Source organism: Diospyros lotus, chromosome 3 (genome assembly GCF_014633365.1).
Source record: "Diospyros lotus cultivar Yz01 chromosome 3, ASM1463336v1, whole genome shotgun sequence".
Taxonomy (NCBI): Eukaryota; Viridiplantae; Streptophyta; class Magnoliopsida; order Ericales; family Ebenaceae; genus Diospyros; species Diospyros lotus.
In genome coordinates, this window is record NC_068340.1 from 7,616,715 (window position 1) to 7,630,343 (window position 13,629).

A 13,629-nucleotide genomic window follows, 5' to 3' on the forward strand; every position below is an offset into this window, starting at 1 on the left:
TCCAAATCCGTTCTTACGAAACCTAACAACCCAATCGAATAGAATCGCTCGCTCGCTCGTCTGTTCTGTCCTCTCGCCGTCGCCGGATTTGCCAGTCGCCTCTCTCGACGAACAAGTCCTGTTCTCTTTCCTTTCCTATCCGTCGTCGACTGCAAATGATATCGTCGCCTCTCTGTTCGTCGGCAATTACCACTCCTCTATTCCGTCTCGCCTCGCAAATCGTCGGCGGCTCCTACTGAGCTACTGGTCTTACCCGTCCGCTGAATCTATTATCCGTCATAGTTACTGTTCCTCGGCGTTGTGTTCTCTGCTGGTGCGTTTGTTTCTTCTCTCTTCTCTTATTTTTCAGTTTATATTCCATAAAAAATCGTGCTTTGGCATGATGTTTTCTTCTAAAGCAGTGATGTGAGAAGGTACTTATTAATCATTTAACAATCCATTCTTTTGGAAACATAAATCAGCTGCCTTCTTTTGTTATTACTGTTGCTGAACAATCCTCTCGCCTCTTCGGTCGTTTTAGCAGGACTTGTACAATTTCTGAAATTATGAGGACTGGTGAGGTTGCAGTGGTTGTTTCAGTTTGAGACCATGCAAATGCAATGAGCTGAATTCAACTAAAAATTTGAAAAAAAATTAACCAAGAATGAAGTCATAATCAGCTCATTGCAAAGTCCCAAACTGAAAATAAGAATTGCTCGTAATACTTGGAAATAAAATAAAAAAAGTATATTTTATCAAGAATTTTTTTTTGTTTTGTTTTGGTTCCTTGACCTCGTTAAAGAACTTATCAGTAGAGCATGGAAATTTTGTATTTTTTGCTTCTATAAACTGGTACAATTAAAATCTTAGAGTTGGTTTTTATATACAAATCTTTTTATCTGAATGTTTCCAAAAATTTTGCATTTCACAGTCAGACCAAAGTACTGAAATGATCCTATTTGAAATCTGAAAGAAGCAGCTTAAATCATGCAGAACAAATTAGTCAAATCCATAATAAGCAAACATATAATATATATAGGCCCAGTGCGGGCCATGGCCCTCACTGGGCCTTGGCCCGCACTAAGGCCTGCCCAAAATCTGCAAACCCTCCCAAGTCCCACCTTCATTTCCTCTTTCGCTCAAGCGCCCTCCCCCAGCCGCCGCCCACCACCCCCCTGCCCTTCGCTCTTGCCTCGGCCTCGCTCTCACCGCCTCGGTCGTCTCGTCGCTCGCCCTCGCCGGCCGCCGGCTCTCCCTCGGACCTCGGTCTCTCGCAGACTCGCTCTCCCTTGCTGCTGCCTCTCTGAGCTCTCTCGATTCTCTCGCAGCCTCGCTCTGTCTCTCGCCGGCTCGCCCCTCCTCCGGGTTCCGGCCCTCCGTCGCTCGCTGCCGCCTGCCTGACTGCCTCTCCGCCTCCGCCTCCGGCTCTCCGTCTCGGCCCTGCTTCACGTAAATCAGTGAGCAGCACAGCAGTAAGCTTCTGCTTCACTAATTTTTGTTGTAAAATCTATTTTTTTTTTCAATTTTAAAATTAATTAAGTGATTGAATTTTGTTAATTGATGTTAGATTTCTCAAAAATAAGTTTGTTAATGTGATGTTAAGATTGATAAATAAGTTTATTAATTGCACAGGCGCAATATTTTGATTATTGGAGCAATTGCATAGGCACACATAATTTGATATTTGATTGTTGGATCAATTACACATAATTTGATATTTTGATTGTTGAATTAATTGCACAAGCACACATAATTTGATATTTTGATTGTTGGATCAATCACATAATTTGTGAATTTATGAATTTGTGCATTCTCTAATTATCATTTGTTATATTAAATTTGAAATAGTCATGGAGAGATTTTTAAAACGGAAATCTGTCGGTTGTAAAAGATGTTAATAGGGAGAAATTAAATAAATTATATTAATATTTAATATATTTATATTATTTATTATTATTTTCTTTAATAAATTTTTCCCTCACTGAAAAAATTTTCTGGCTCCGCCCCTATATATATTTAGAGAGAGGGTGGGGAGGGGGGGAGAGGGACATGCTTGCATAATTGGGAGGAAGGGAGGTGCATGCTTTCATAATTGCATGTGTATTTTCAGTGGCTGTACATATATGTGTGTGCAGCAGAATCATATCTACCTACCTGCACCACGTGGGTTTATTTTTATGTATCTCTTTATGCATATTGAAGAGCTAGCATCATTCAAAGATTTCGCACAATTTATGTGCTCAACCTGATCATAACTGTTACTGCAGGTTGAGCTATTACTGGTTCTTGCTGTGTGCTGAGTTTGTCAAATACACATGGAGGTCAGTTCCAATTTAGGGATGCATATGATGCTGAATTCTGTCTAGCTATTCATAAATTTACTTGGAGCCATTTCAAATATCATATATTTGTCTATTATTTCATTGCCTTTTGTTTTGCATAATTGCAATCCTTGGGCAACATTCATAATACTTGTAAACTTCAGAACCAAGGAGGCAGCAGTGAACCAGTTGACATTGACAAGACAACTTCAGTGTTGGAACCTGAGAAGAATAGTGGCAGCGGGTTACATGTACCAGGGAAAGATAGAGTAGTGTTTAAACCTCCTGAAAGAAAATCCATTCTAGGTATGATTCACATGTACACATTACTCCAATCCTTCAGTACCTTTCTTTGATGGGATTTTGACTTTGCATAATATCAGGTTTTACTCTATTAACTAAAGTCACCTTAGATATTGTATTAGTAAATGGTACTATACTTGGATCATAGAACTGATTGGGATCTTTTTCACAGTTTTCTTATTAGTAAGTGGTACTCACCTCAGGTATTGTATTAGGAATTACATGTTCTATATATGTATTTGTCCAAATAAAATAAAGCAAGTTATGAAAAAGATGAATAGTAAATCAGTTGGATTAGAAAATATCCCAATAGAAGCATGAAAATGTATGAGAGAACTAGGCAATTTTTGGTTCATTAAATTATTTAAAGTGATCTGTAAATCAAAAAGATGTTGTTAGGACCCCCGTTATTCATACCTATCAGAGGCGTAAAAGGAGGGGGGAATCAGGGGGGAAATCAAGGGTAGCCAAGGAAATTGACTAAAGGGCAGAAAAGTCCAAAGTTGGTTAGGGGTAGAATATTCCTTCACGTGGTTGCAATGGAATGATGAGAAGGTATATAAGGTGAGGGGAAAGGAGAGAGAAGGTGTAGAAAAATCTGGGCGATTGTTGTGGGGAGAGAGAAAGCCCTCTTGAATAGGCCGATTGGTGGTTTTTAGCTTTTACTCATCCTAGCAATTGCTGGGATCCTTGTTGACACTGATTCGTTCTATTGTTTTAGTGTTGAATTCAATCCAAAAGAGTGAGTTTCTATCATTTTGGTATCAGAGCATTGATCCATGGGTATCTTCGTTTCTGAGAGAGTGGGGGAGCTGAAGGAAAGATTGGAAACTTATTAACAATAGATGTAAGGGTGAATGGAGGGATTGCAAGTCGGGTTGGATTCTACGAGGAATGAATTCTAGAAGGTGCATAATATAGAGAAGAACATGATGATGATGTTGGACCAATTCAACTTACTGATAGAGAGGTGGGAGGCGCAGGAGCAGGATGGGAAAGGGAAACGAGGTGAGGAGAACGTACCCTTGGGTTCCTCTTTTACAGTGGATGAGACACTGAGGGTGGGAGAAAGAGGGAGAGACGAAGGCGGTGTGACCGAAGGCTTCGGAAGACTAGAGACGAGAGGTCGACACTTGGAGATGCCACTGTTTGAGGGAGACGACCCTGATGGGTGGGTCTTTAGGGCGGAACGCTACTTCGCCGTGAATCGACTATCTGATGCAGAGAAGCTGGACTCGATGATGCTCTATTTTGAAGGAGTTGCTCTTGCCTGGTTTCAGTGGGAGCAAAGGCGGCGACGTGTGAGGAGTTGGGAGGAGGTCAAAGCGATGCTGGTTAATCGATTTCGATTAACTTAAGAAGGCACTGCGGAGTAGAGGTTCCTCATGCTTAGGCAGTCGGGGTCCGTCAAGGACTACCGCCTCTATTTTGAGACCTTAGCTTCATCACTTGGAGGGCTGCCAAAAGTGTCTTTGGAAGGTCATTTCCTAAATGGCCTGAAGCTAGATATCCTGGCGGAGATGAGGGTATCGCGGCCAACTGGACTGGAATAGATGATGGAGCTGGCCCAAAGGATTGAGGAGAGGAATCAGGTTGTCCGTGGAGGTTATCTTGGATCAGGCCCAACTTGGGTATCAACCCCTTCCACCCCAGTAACAAACACCCAGTTGGTGATTCGGCCCCCTCTGCCAGCACCACTGAAGTTGGCGACATCCAGCCCTGCCTTCTCACATCAGTCGCCAACCATCGGTAAGTGGAGCAACCCTCCTTTTAAACGACTAAGTGAGAGCGAGTTGCAAGCCAAACGGGCGAAGGGTCTATGTTTTCATTGTGATGAGAAGTACATGGTGGGGCACAAGTGCAAGAACAAAGAGCTGCAAGTGATGATAATCTATGAGGAAGAAAGGGAAGAGGGAGAAGAAGAAACAACAGAGGCTGAAACCAGGGAAAATTCAAGGGAAACAAAAGACATAGTCAAAATAGGGGAAGTGATGGAGTTATCCCTAAATTCTGTGGTGGGGTTAACACCTCCACAGACCATGAAGATCAAGAGAGAAATTGATGGCCAAGAAGTAGTGGCCTTAATCGATAGTGGGGCTTCTCACAACTTCATAGCTACTGAACTAGTGTAGAAGCTGGGGCTGTTTTAGACTCAAATGAGAGGTTATGGAGTGATCATGGGGTCAGGCATGGCTATTCAAGGGGCTGGAGTGTGTAAGGGGTTACTCTGCGGTTGCAAAATGTTGAGGTAGTTGAGGATTTCCTACCATTAGAGCTAGGAAGCTCCGATGTAATTCTTGGAATGAAGTGGCTAGCCATGCTTGGGGAGACCCAAGTAGATTGGGGTTCATTGGTTATGAAGTTTAGATCGGGGGGTATGACAGTAACACTGCATGGGGACCCCAGTTTCAGCAAAACATTGGTAACCTTGAAGTCGATGATGAAGGCCTTTCGAGAAAATGGAGAAGGAGTGCTATTGGAGTTGGGAAGTTTGATAGCTGAAGAAAAAAGGGGGGAAGAGGTGGTTCCTGGGGATTTGCAGGACCTACTGGCAGATTTTAAGGAGCATTATGGGTTACCCTCGCACCGGGGGAGGGATCACATGATTACGTTACAATCCGGAGTCCCTCCGATAAGTGTACAACCTTACCGTTACCCCCATCTCCAAAAAAATGAGATTGAGAAGCTGGTTCAAGAGATGTTGGCAGCAGGTCTTATTAGACCGAGTATCATTCATTTTCCAACCTTGTGTTGCTGGTTAAGAAGAAGGATGGTGGCTAGAGATTTTGTGTGGACTATAGGGCTCTAAACAAAGTAACAATTCCCGATAAATTTTCTATTCCTGTCATTGAAGAGTTATTGGACGAATTGCATGGGGCTGTTGTTTTTTCTAAGCTAGACTTGAAATTGGGGTATCATCAGATACGTATCGCACCAGATGACATTTCGGAGACTGCTTTTCGCACCCATGAGGGTCATTATGAATTCTTAGTCATGCCGTTTGGCTTAACAAACGCACCCGTTACTTTTCAATCCTTGATGAATGAGATTTTTAAGAAGCACTTGAGATGATTCGTTTTGGTATTTTTTGATGACATTCTAGTCCACAGTAAGAGTATGAGTGAACACAAAGAACATCTAAGGTGTGTGTTAATGGTCCTAACTACTCACCAGTTGTACCCTAATGCTAAAAGTGTATGTTCGGACAGCGAGAGATTGGGTATTTAGGGCACATCATCTCCCAAGGAGTGGCTGCCGATGATGCTAAAGTGCAAGCGATGTTGGAATGGCCCAGCCCCAAGTTGTTGCGAGAACTCCGAGGATTTTTAGGCCTTACGGGGTATTATCGAAGGTTTGTAAGAATTACGGCAAGCTGGCATGGCCTTTGACAGATCGCCTACGGAAGTATAATTTCTCTTGGGATGAGGAGATGGGACAGGCCTTCCAATCTCTTTAAGAGGGTAATGTTGAGTCTTGGATCTGATTCCTCACATAATTAAATACTCTCTCACACCCAAATACTTACTCGATAGAGATAGAAACAAAAGAAATGTAAAACAGATCAGAATAACAAGCAACAACAGTAAAGAACAAGAAGACTTATCCTGGTTCGGGCAAGAAGTTGCCTTACATCCAGACTGCCAAATGATGCCGATAGAATCCACTATCAAAGAAACAAGAATACAGCTCTTCCTCTCTGATCTCTTCCTCGCACACACTTAGGCTAATAATCAATAGCCTCTCTCAAGAAAACAGGGACCGAGCACTAGCTCTCTCTCAATTCTCCAACTCCTATGTGCGAATACAATAGAAGGATTCTCTCCCATCCTCAATAGAACCTATCCGCCACTATTTATAAAAGATAGAGGCAGTTACACCTTTAAGGACTGAAATGCAATAAAGGAAATACAAGGCTTAATTGGAAATAACCTAAGAGATATTTCTGTTATATTCTAAACACATAAAACATAAGAATAAAAACATTTCCTAATAGACAAATCTGCCCTTTATAGAAACTAACAGCTATACTAATACAAATTCTAACAGGTAATGATAGAACTGCTTGTGCTAGCTTTGCCGGACTTTTCGAAGGAATTCATCGTGGTGACAGATGCGTCGGGGCATGGATTGGGGGCAGTCCTGATGCAGGGGCAACAACCTATCGCTTTCTTCATTCACGCCCTAAATCCCAATGGTCGAAACAAGTCGGTGTATGAGAGGGAGTTGATGGTGATAGTTTTCGTTGCGAGGAAGTAGAGACATTATTTATTGGGACAAAGGTTCATTATAAGAACTGATCAACAAAGCCTTAAATTCTTGATGGAACAGCGAGTAGTTAGTCCGGAGTGCCAAAAGTGGGTTGTGAAACTGATGGGTTACGACTTTGAGATCCAATATCGCCTGAGGATGGAGAATCGAGATGCGGATGCCCTCTCCCGCATCCATTCACCTGCCACGCTTATGACCCTCATCATTCCCCGAGTATTGCAACTGGACCAACTCAAAAAGGAGGTTAATGAAGATGGGACACTCCAGGAAATTATTAGGGAGGTGCTGGAAAATCCTTCGAACAGACCGAGTTTGCATGGGTGGATGGGCAGTTGCTATATAAAGGGAAATTGTTTCTTCCTAAGGGCTCCACTCTCATTCCTTTAATGTTAAAAGAAGGACACGATGGACAGATTGGGGGCCACTTTGGGTTCCTCAAGACTTATAAGAGGATATCAGCCAATGTGTATTTGACGAGAATGAAGTGGGACATTCAACGATATGTTAGACAATGCCCTGTGTGCTAGCAAAATAAATATGTGGCGCTGTCTTTGGGAGGGTTGCTGCAGCCCTTTCCAGTTCCTTGTCAAATCTAGGATGATGCATCCATGGATTTCATCGAAAGGTTGCCCAAATCAGTGGGGAGGGATTCTATCTTAGTGGTGGTGGACCGACTTAGTAAATATGGACATTTTATTGCTCTAAGACACCCATTTACAGCAGCCAGCATAGCAAGGATTTTTGTGAAGGAGATTGTCCGATTGCATGGAGTTCCAAACTCGATCGTTTCCGATAGAGATAAAGTATTTGTCAGCCATTTTTGGGAAGAAATATTCAAGTTGCAAGGCACTCAGTTGAACAGAAGCACTTCATACCACCCTCAGTCCGATGGTCAAACTGAGGTTCTAAACTGCACTTTGGAGATATATCTCTGATGTTTTTCCTCCTCCAAACCCAAGGCGTGGTGCAGTTGGCTTGCTTGGGCAGAATATTGGTATAACACCTCTTATCATGTCTCCTCAAAACTAACTCTGTTTCAGATAGTCTATGGGTGTGAACCTTCCCTATTGCTACATTATGAGAAAGGGACCATGGCGGTTTCAGCAATCGAGCAACAGTTGCTGGAGCGGGATGTTGTTTTGGAGGAGCTGCAGACCCAATTGCGGTGAGCGCATACAAGAATGAAGAATTTAGCAGATAAAAGGCGATGAGACATGCACTTTGAGGTCGGCGAACTGGTTTATGTGAAAATCCGCCCCTACCGACAGAAGACGTTGCCTACTAGGGTGAACGAGAAGCTGTCACCGAAATTTTATGGGCCTTTTGCTGTGGAGAAGAAGATTGGGAAGGCGGCGTACAAGCTATCCCTACCACCTTCCTGTGTGATCCATCCCGTCTTCCATGTCTCCCAGCTTCGCAAGGCGGAATGAGCAGTGCAAGAGGCGACATAAATTCCAGACCAGCTCACTGCTGAGTTGGAGATGAAGGTGGAACTGGAATTTTTGTTGGGAGTTAGGCCAGGCACAAGAAAGAATTTGAGAAACCTTGATGTTCTAATCCAATGGAAGGGGCTGCCACCCCTAGAGGCAACTTGGGAGCCCTACCATCAGATACAACAACAGTTTCTGGAATTTCACCTTGAGGACAAGGTGTGTCTTTTGGGCGGGGTTAATGTTAGGACCCCCATTATTCATACCTATTAGAGGTGTAAAAGGAGGGGGGAATCAAGGGGGGGGAATCAAGGGTAGCCAAGGAAATTGACTAAGAGGCAGAAGAGTTCAAAGTTGGTTAGGGGTAGAATATTCCTTCACGTGGCTGCAATGGAATGATGAGAAGGTATATAAGGTGAGGGGAAAGTAGAGAGAAGGTGTGGAAAAATCTGGGCGATTGTCGTGGGGAGAGAGACGACCCTCTTGAATAGGCCGATTGGTGGTTTTTAGCTTTTACTCATCCTAGCAATTGCTGGGATCCTTGTAGACACTAATTCATTCTACTGTTTTAGTGTTGAATTCAATCCAAAAGTGTGAGTTTCTATCAGATGCTGAATGTGTGGATAAAGAGTACTTTAGTGCTTATTTATGAGAGTAAAAAGAAATGTTCGAAGTTGTTAAATTTGTAAAAATATCAAGCTAATAAGCCATATATGAAACTTTAAGAAAGGGTAATTGAGCAAAGGTTTAAGAGAGAGACTAAGGTTGCTAAAACCAATTTAGTTTTATTTCTTATAAGTCAACTATGAAAGCCATCTACTTACTAAGACCTTTAATGGAAAGGTTTAGAAGTAAATAAAAAGATTTGTATGTGGTATTCATGGACTTGGAAAAATCCTATGATCGAGTCATCATAAAAACCTTGTGGAAGGTGTTGGGAGAGGAAAGGAACTTGAGTTACTTATATACAGGTTAAAGTGGAGAGGTGTGTCCAATATTGTATGCAAAAGAAAAGTGTCATGTACCTAGGGTTTAGCTTAGGGTTGGATCGGGAATCGGAACTAAGACCAAGAATAGAAGGACTTGGAGGGAAAATTGGATAGAGATGGTGGAAGAAATCAGAGAGAAATGAGGGAGAGTTGCAGAGGGAAACGAGAGGGAGATTGAGATAATTTTGAGAGCGAAATCAGAGTATTCAATTATCAATTCAAAACCATATCTTCTCATCCTCAGTTGTGGTTTATATATAACCTAACAGCCTCCCACATGCACCCATGTGTAATACAACAGATAGCCTAACTACCTATAGCATAAGATAAAGCCCTATAACAGAAAAAGGAAAAGGAAATTACAATTATTGTATAATGCATGTAACTCCTACTATTATATTTACTAATCTATCCTTGTGGTCATGACAAAAAGTTTCTTTAAAGTGAAAAAAAAAAATATTGGATGGCTATAAAATCATATTGGTTGTATGATTTAGAATGTTGGGTAGTTAAGATTAGCATGTCCAAGATATGAGCATAATTGAGATGAGGGTGTTACACTAGATGCACAGTCATACAAGAAAAGACAAAATAAGAATGATATTATGCATAATAAGGTGAGAGTAGTGCTTATTGAAGATATGAAGTGGGAGATGCGATTAGGATAGTCTGGACATGTAAGAGGAAGACCTATATAAACACATGTAAGGTGAGTAGCTAATAGAGAAATTTTGTAGCAAAAAAAGGAGAGGAAGACCAAAAAGAACTTGAGGGGAATCTCTTGCACATGACATAGAATATAATAGTCTTACAGCTGACATGGCTATGGATAGAGATGGTTGGAGGTCTAGAATTCTTGTAACCAAACCCACCTAGTGAGATTAAGGCTTGTGATTGTTATAGCATTGAATGGTAGGGCCCATTTGAGAACTAACCCAAATTCTCTTGATGCTTGATCTCCTAGCCCAACTTCATTTGTTAAGTTAAAGTGTGCAAAATGAAATCCACTTGAGATGGCATTGGTTTAGTTGTTTCAGTAACTTGTGGTTTTGGTTTGAGTTCAAGCACATAAAGTTGGTGGTGCATGAAAAATATTATTCCAAATTGATTAAACAAAAATTTGAAACACTTTTATTTGAGAATCCAACATCAAATGCACGGATTTACTTGTACAGTTTTGTCGAATTTCACTCTTTATTAAGCTCAGTAACTGTGAATCTTCTGCATGTTGTCTTCTGTCGCATCAATCATTGTCCTTGCATGTTTGGATGAGTTTATTTGACTGCCATCCCAATTCCGTAGACATTTTGTGTAGGGCTGTGTATTGGTGATGGAACCAATATGGTTAGTTCCCTGCAAGACTGAACTAAATCCAGTTAAGAACCATTAAAACCAGAGACTGGCATTGGGATTGGTTTTTATTGGTCTCATATTGCAGCACCTATATCAGGTTCTACTTCCCTTCCAGTTATTTGTTATGAGATAGGGCCACTCCTCCTCACTAGAGAATCAGATTTTCTTCATGGCTTCTGTATTCGTCCTTCTTGCCATTTTTTGATGATCCATTCCCTGGTAATTTTAGTTTTTTTGATTGTAGTTACAGTGCACATTTATAAGAATATGCAGCTATTATATGCAAAGTTTTGTCCATTGTTCTCAGGGAAAATGAAAATCTTTAATGATATATTATACTTCTGTGACAGATTCCCTTTGTTACACTTAATATTTGGTGAACTCCAACCTCAAGGCCTCTTACTTCTTTTGTTTGCTTGTAGTAATTAATCTTTGCATGTGTGACATACAAAAGTAGCCTCGATTCTCTAAATATCAATGTGTAAATTGAAAGCAGGCTTAGATGTCCTTGCAAATGCAAAACGTGGCGGATCCAAAGTGGATAGTGCATTCAAGGTTCCAAGGGAAAGAGTTGCTTCTATTGCCTCATCCATGGATGAAGAGGAGAACTCTGCTTCCACTGTTATAGATGAAGTAGGAAATGACACAAACAGTAATGCACGTGGCTATGCTGGTAGGAGGTATCGTGAAACATCTTCCAGTGAGGCATCTTACTTAGGTATTGTCTCTGTCTAAATTTGTGACATCTGAGAAGCTGCTATTAGATATAATTCTGAATCACCAGTGATTACTTGTATCATTTCTATTTCTAGTTTTATCAATCATCTATTTTATTTCCCATTTCTGGTAGTGGCATTGTGTTATTGGCTTTCAACACATCACCAATTGAACCTTTGTTTTTATTTTGCCTGTACTCACATTAAATTGTATATGAAACCAACTTCTGTAAAGCATATGCTTCTACCTTTATCTTTTTCCAGGACTGCCTCTTTCTTCCTCATTTTTATCTCAACTTGAGCATGTAGCTTGTTTCTTTTCCATTTATCTTAAACTTGGAGCGCCGTGCATTAATTAAAGAGATAGTGACTTTATATCAAAAGTCAGTATGCAAATTGATTAAACCAGAGATATTGATGTTCAAGATGTCTGCTGTTTCTGTTGCTGTATGTATAGATTTCTTTCTCCATGCACATGTTTGTACAACTAAAACCAATAAATTGTAATCCGAGATGTATGGATCTATGGAGTTATGAAGTTTTTATACTTATCAGCTGATTACTTGGTCTGCGTGATAGATTGTTTTACTTGTCAGCTGATTGTTTCTTGCATATGTATGCTTTGGATTTTAAATGGAAGGGCTTTCTTTTCTTCTCCGTTTTTATTGGGAAATTTACTTTTTTGTTACATTTGTGGTTTTCTTTTTGATAATTAAGTAATACGAACAGAAAAGTACTTTCTAGGTTATTCTCATGTTTCATGAGAAAGAGAAAGCCCAATTAGTAAAATAAAAGCAAATTCCTTGACTGGTTGTTTAAACCAATATCACCTACATTGTACAGATTTGATATGCAATAAATTATCTTCCCAGTACAGGTTTGGGGCACACTTAGTTGGAGTGCTATATGTAGTTTGTTTTGGAGTGTAACATTCACTATTTTCTTTTTTCATTTTCTGTCATCTTTAATGTTTAGCTTGTCCTGTTAAAAATTTGATAACTAGTTTTCTTAAACTGGAGTTAGCATTTATTTTATAATGATCACGTATGTGAATGTCCCATGACTGATGTTGCTCGACACTGATCACAATTTTATTGGTGGGGTGGGGTATTTGCACTCCTGTTACCACTGGTTGAAGCCACGGTTATTAAAGCTGGTATCATGTTATTTCGGTCAAGTGATTAATGGGACCATGGTTTCACCATCAAACTAAATAGTACAATCATGATGTTGACTGACGTTGCGTGACCCTGATCACAATTCTATTGGGGTATTTGCACTCCCCGTTACCACTGGTTGAAGCCACTGTTATTAAAGCCGGTATCATGTTATTGTGGTCAAGTGACTAATGGAACCAGACAAATGGTTTCTCCATCAAACTAAGTAGTCCAATCATGACTTTAGAAGGTAAAATTTTGAAACAAATAGACATTACAATTTAAGAAAAAAGGAGTTTTTGGAAATCAAGGGCTTGATATAATTTTGAATTCTTGTTATCCTGAAGAGGTGAATTGATTTTGATTAGAAGCTAAGAAGCAGATATCAGTGATGGTTGCATATGTCCACAGGATTATTTTTTGTGATGGTTATGGCTGTGATGGCTCAAGTTTCAAAACTTATGCATTTCATTGAAGTCACCATAGCATCTTCAATTATGGCTACTTTCATTCTGTTGCTTCATCTAGAAGCAAAAATTTAGATTATCATATGAATCAAGAACTCTAGCCAGCCCACTTAGTGGGATTAAGCTTGGTGGTGCTTTTGTTTTTGATTTATGCTATGCATCAAGAACTCAACTCTCTAAAATACATATGAACATAAAGCATATGTATGTGTGTTTTGGCTTGTATAACTATAGCATGCTTATGGGCTTTCTCCTTTTTGGAAGATTTTCCTAGGATGCTCTGCCTCTCTTCGCTTTCTTTAACATGTTCTTCCATTGATGACCGACCACTGGCATCTACATATAGATACACAAACACTTAAAAACAAGCACAGAAGAGGAAGCAAAGAAGGTTTGAGAAAATGAATTGCTTATTTGAGTCTGTCCATTAATTCCTCTTTAAGAAGATAATTCAGTGAACTGGTTTTTATGCTAGGCAAATTTCCAACAACATGGTATTGCCTCTGGCCCTTCAAAAGGAAAATGAAAAAACTGGTCATCAATATTTAGTTATATTGGCTTTCACTTGATCAATCAGGTTGGCTGTGTTGATTACAACCTTTGTTAGTTATCAAATATATATATACATGTACTTATTTTTCCCCC

General features: G+C 40.3%; 1 protein-coding gene across 5 annotated transcripts in view; it reads left to right on the plus strand.

The window, feature by feature from the left end:
- The window catches only part of LOC127798164 (pre-mRNA-splicing factor ATP-dependent RNA helicase DEAH7), a 43,332-nt gene continuing 29,703 nt past the window's right edge, over positions 1-13,629 (plus strand). Inside the window, exons 1-5 of one of the 5 annotated variants that reach the window (XM_052331523.1) lie at positions 1-313; positions 521-1,451; positions 2,247-2,300; positions 2,465-2,606; positions 11,141-11,362. In XM_052331523.1, coding sequence (XP_052187483.1) covers positions 2,295-2,300; positions 2,465-2,606; positions 11,141-11,362 — 370 coding nt within the window. In that variant the 5' untranslated portion in view covers positions 1-313; positions 521-1,451; positions 2,247-2,294. Of the gene's footprint in view, positions 314-345; positions 1,452-2,246; positions 2,301-2,464; positions 2,607-11,140; positions 11,363-13,248; positions 13,376-13,459; positions 13,562-13,629 lie in introns of those variants that run through there. The other 4 variants (XM_052331522.1, XM_052331525.1, XM_052331524.1 and 1 more) reach the window with 4 other exon arrangements.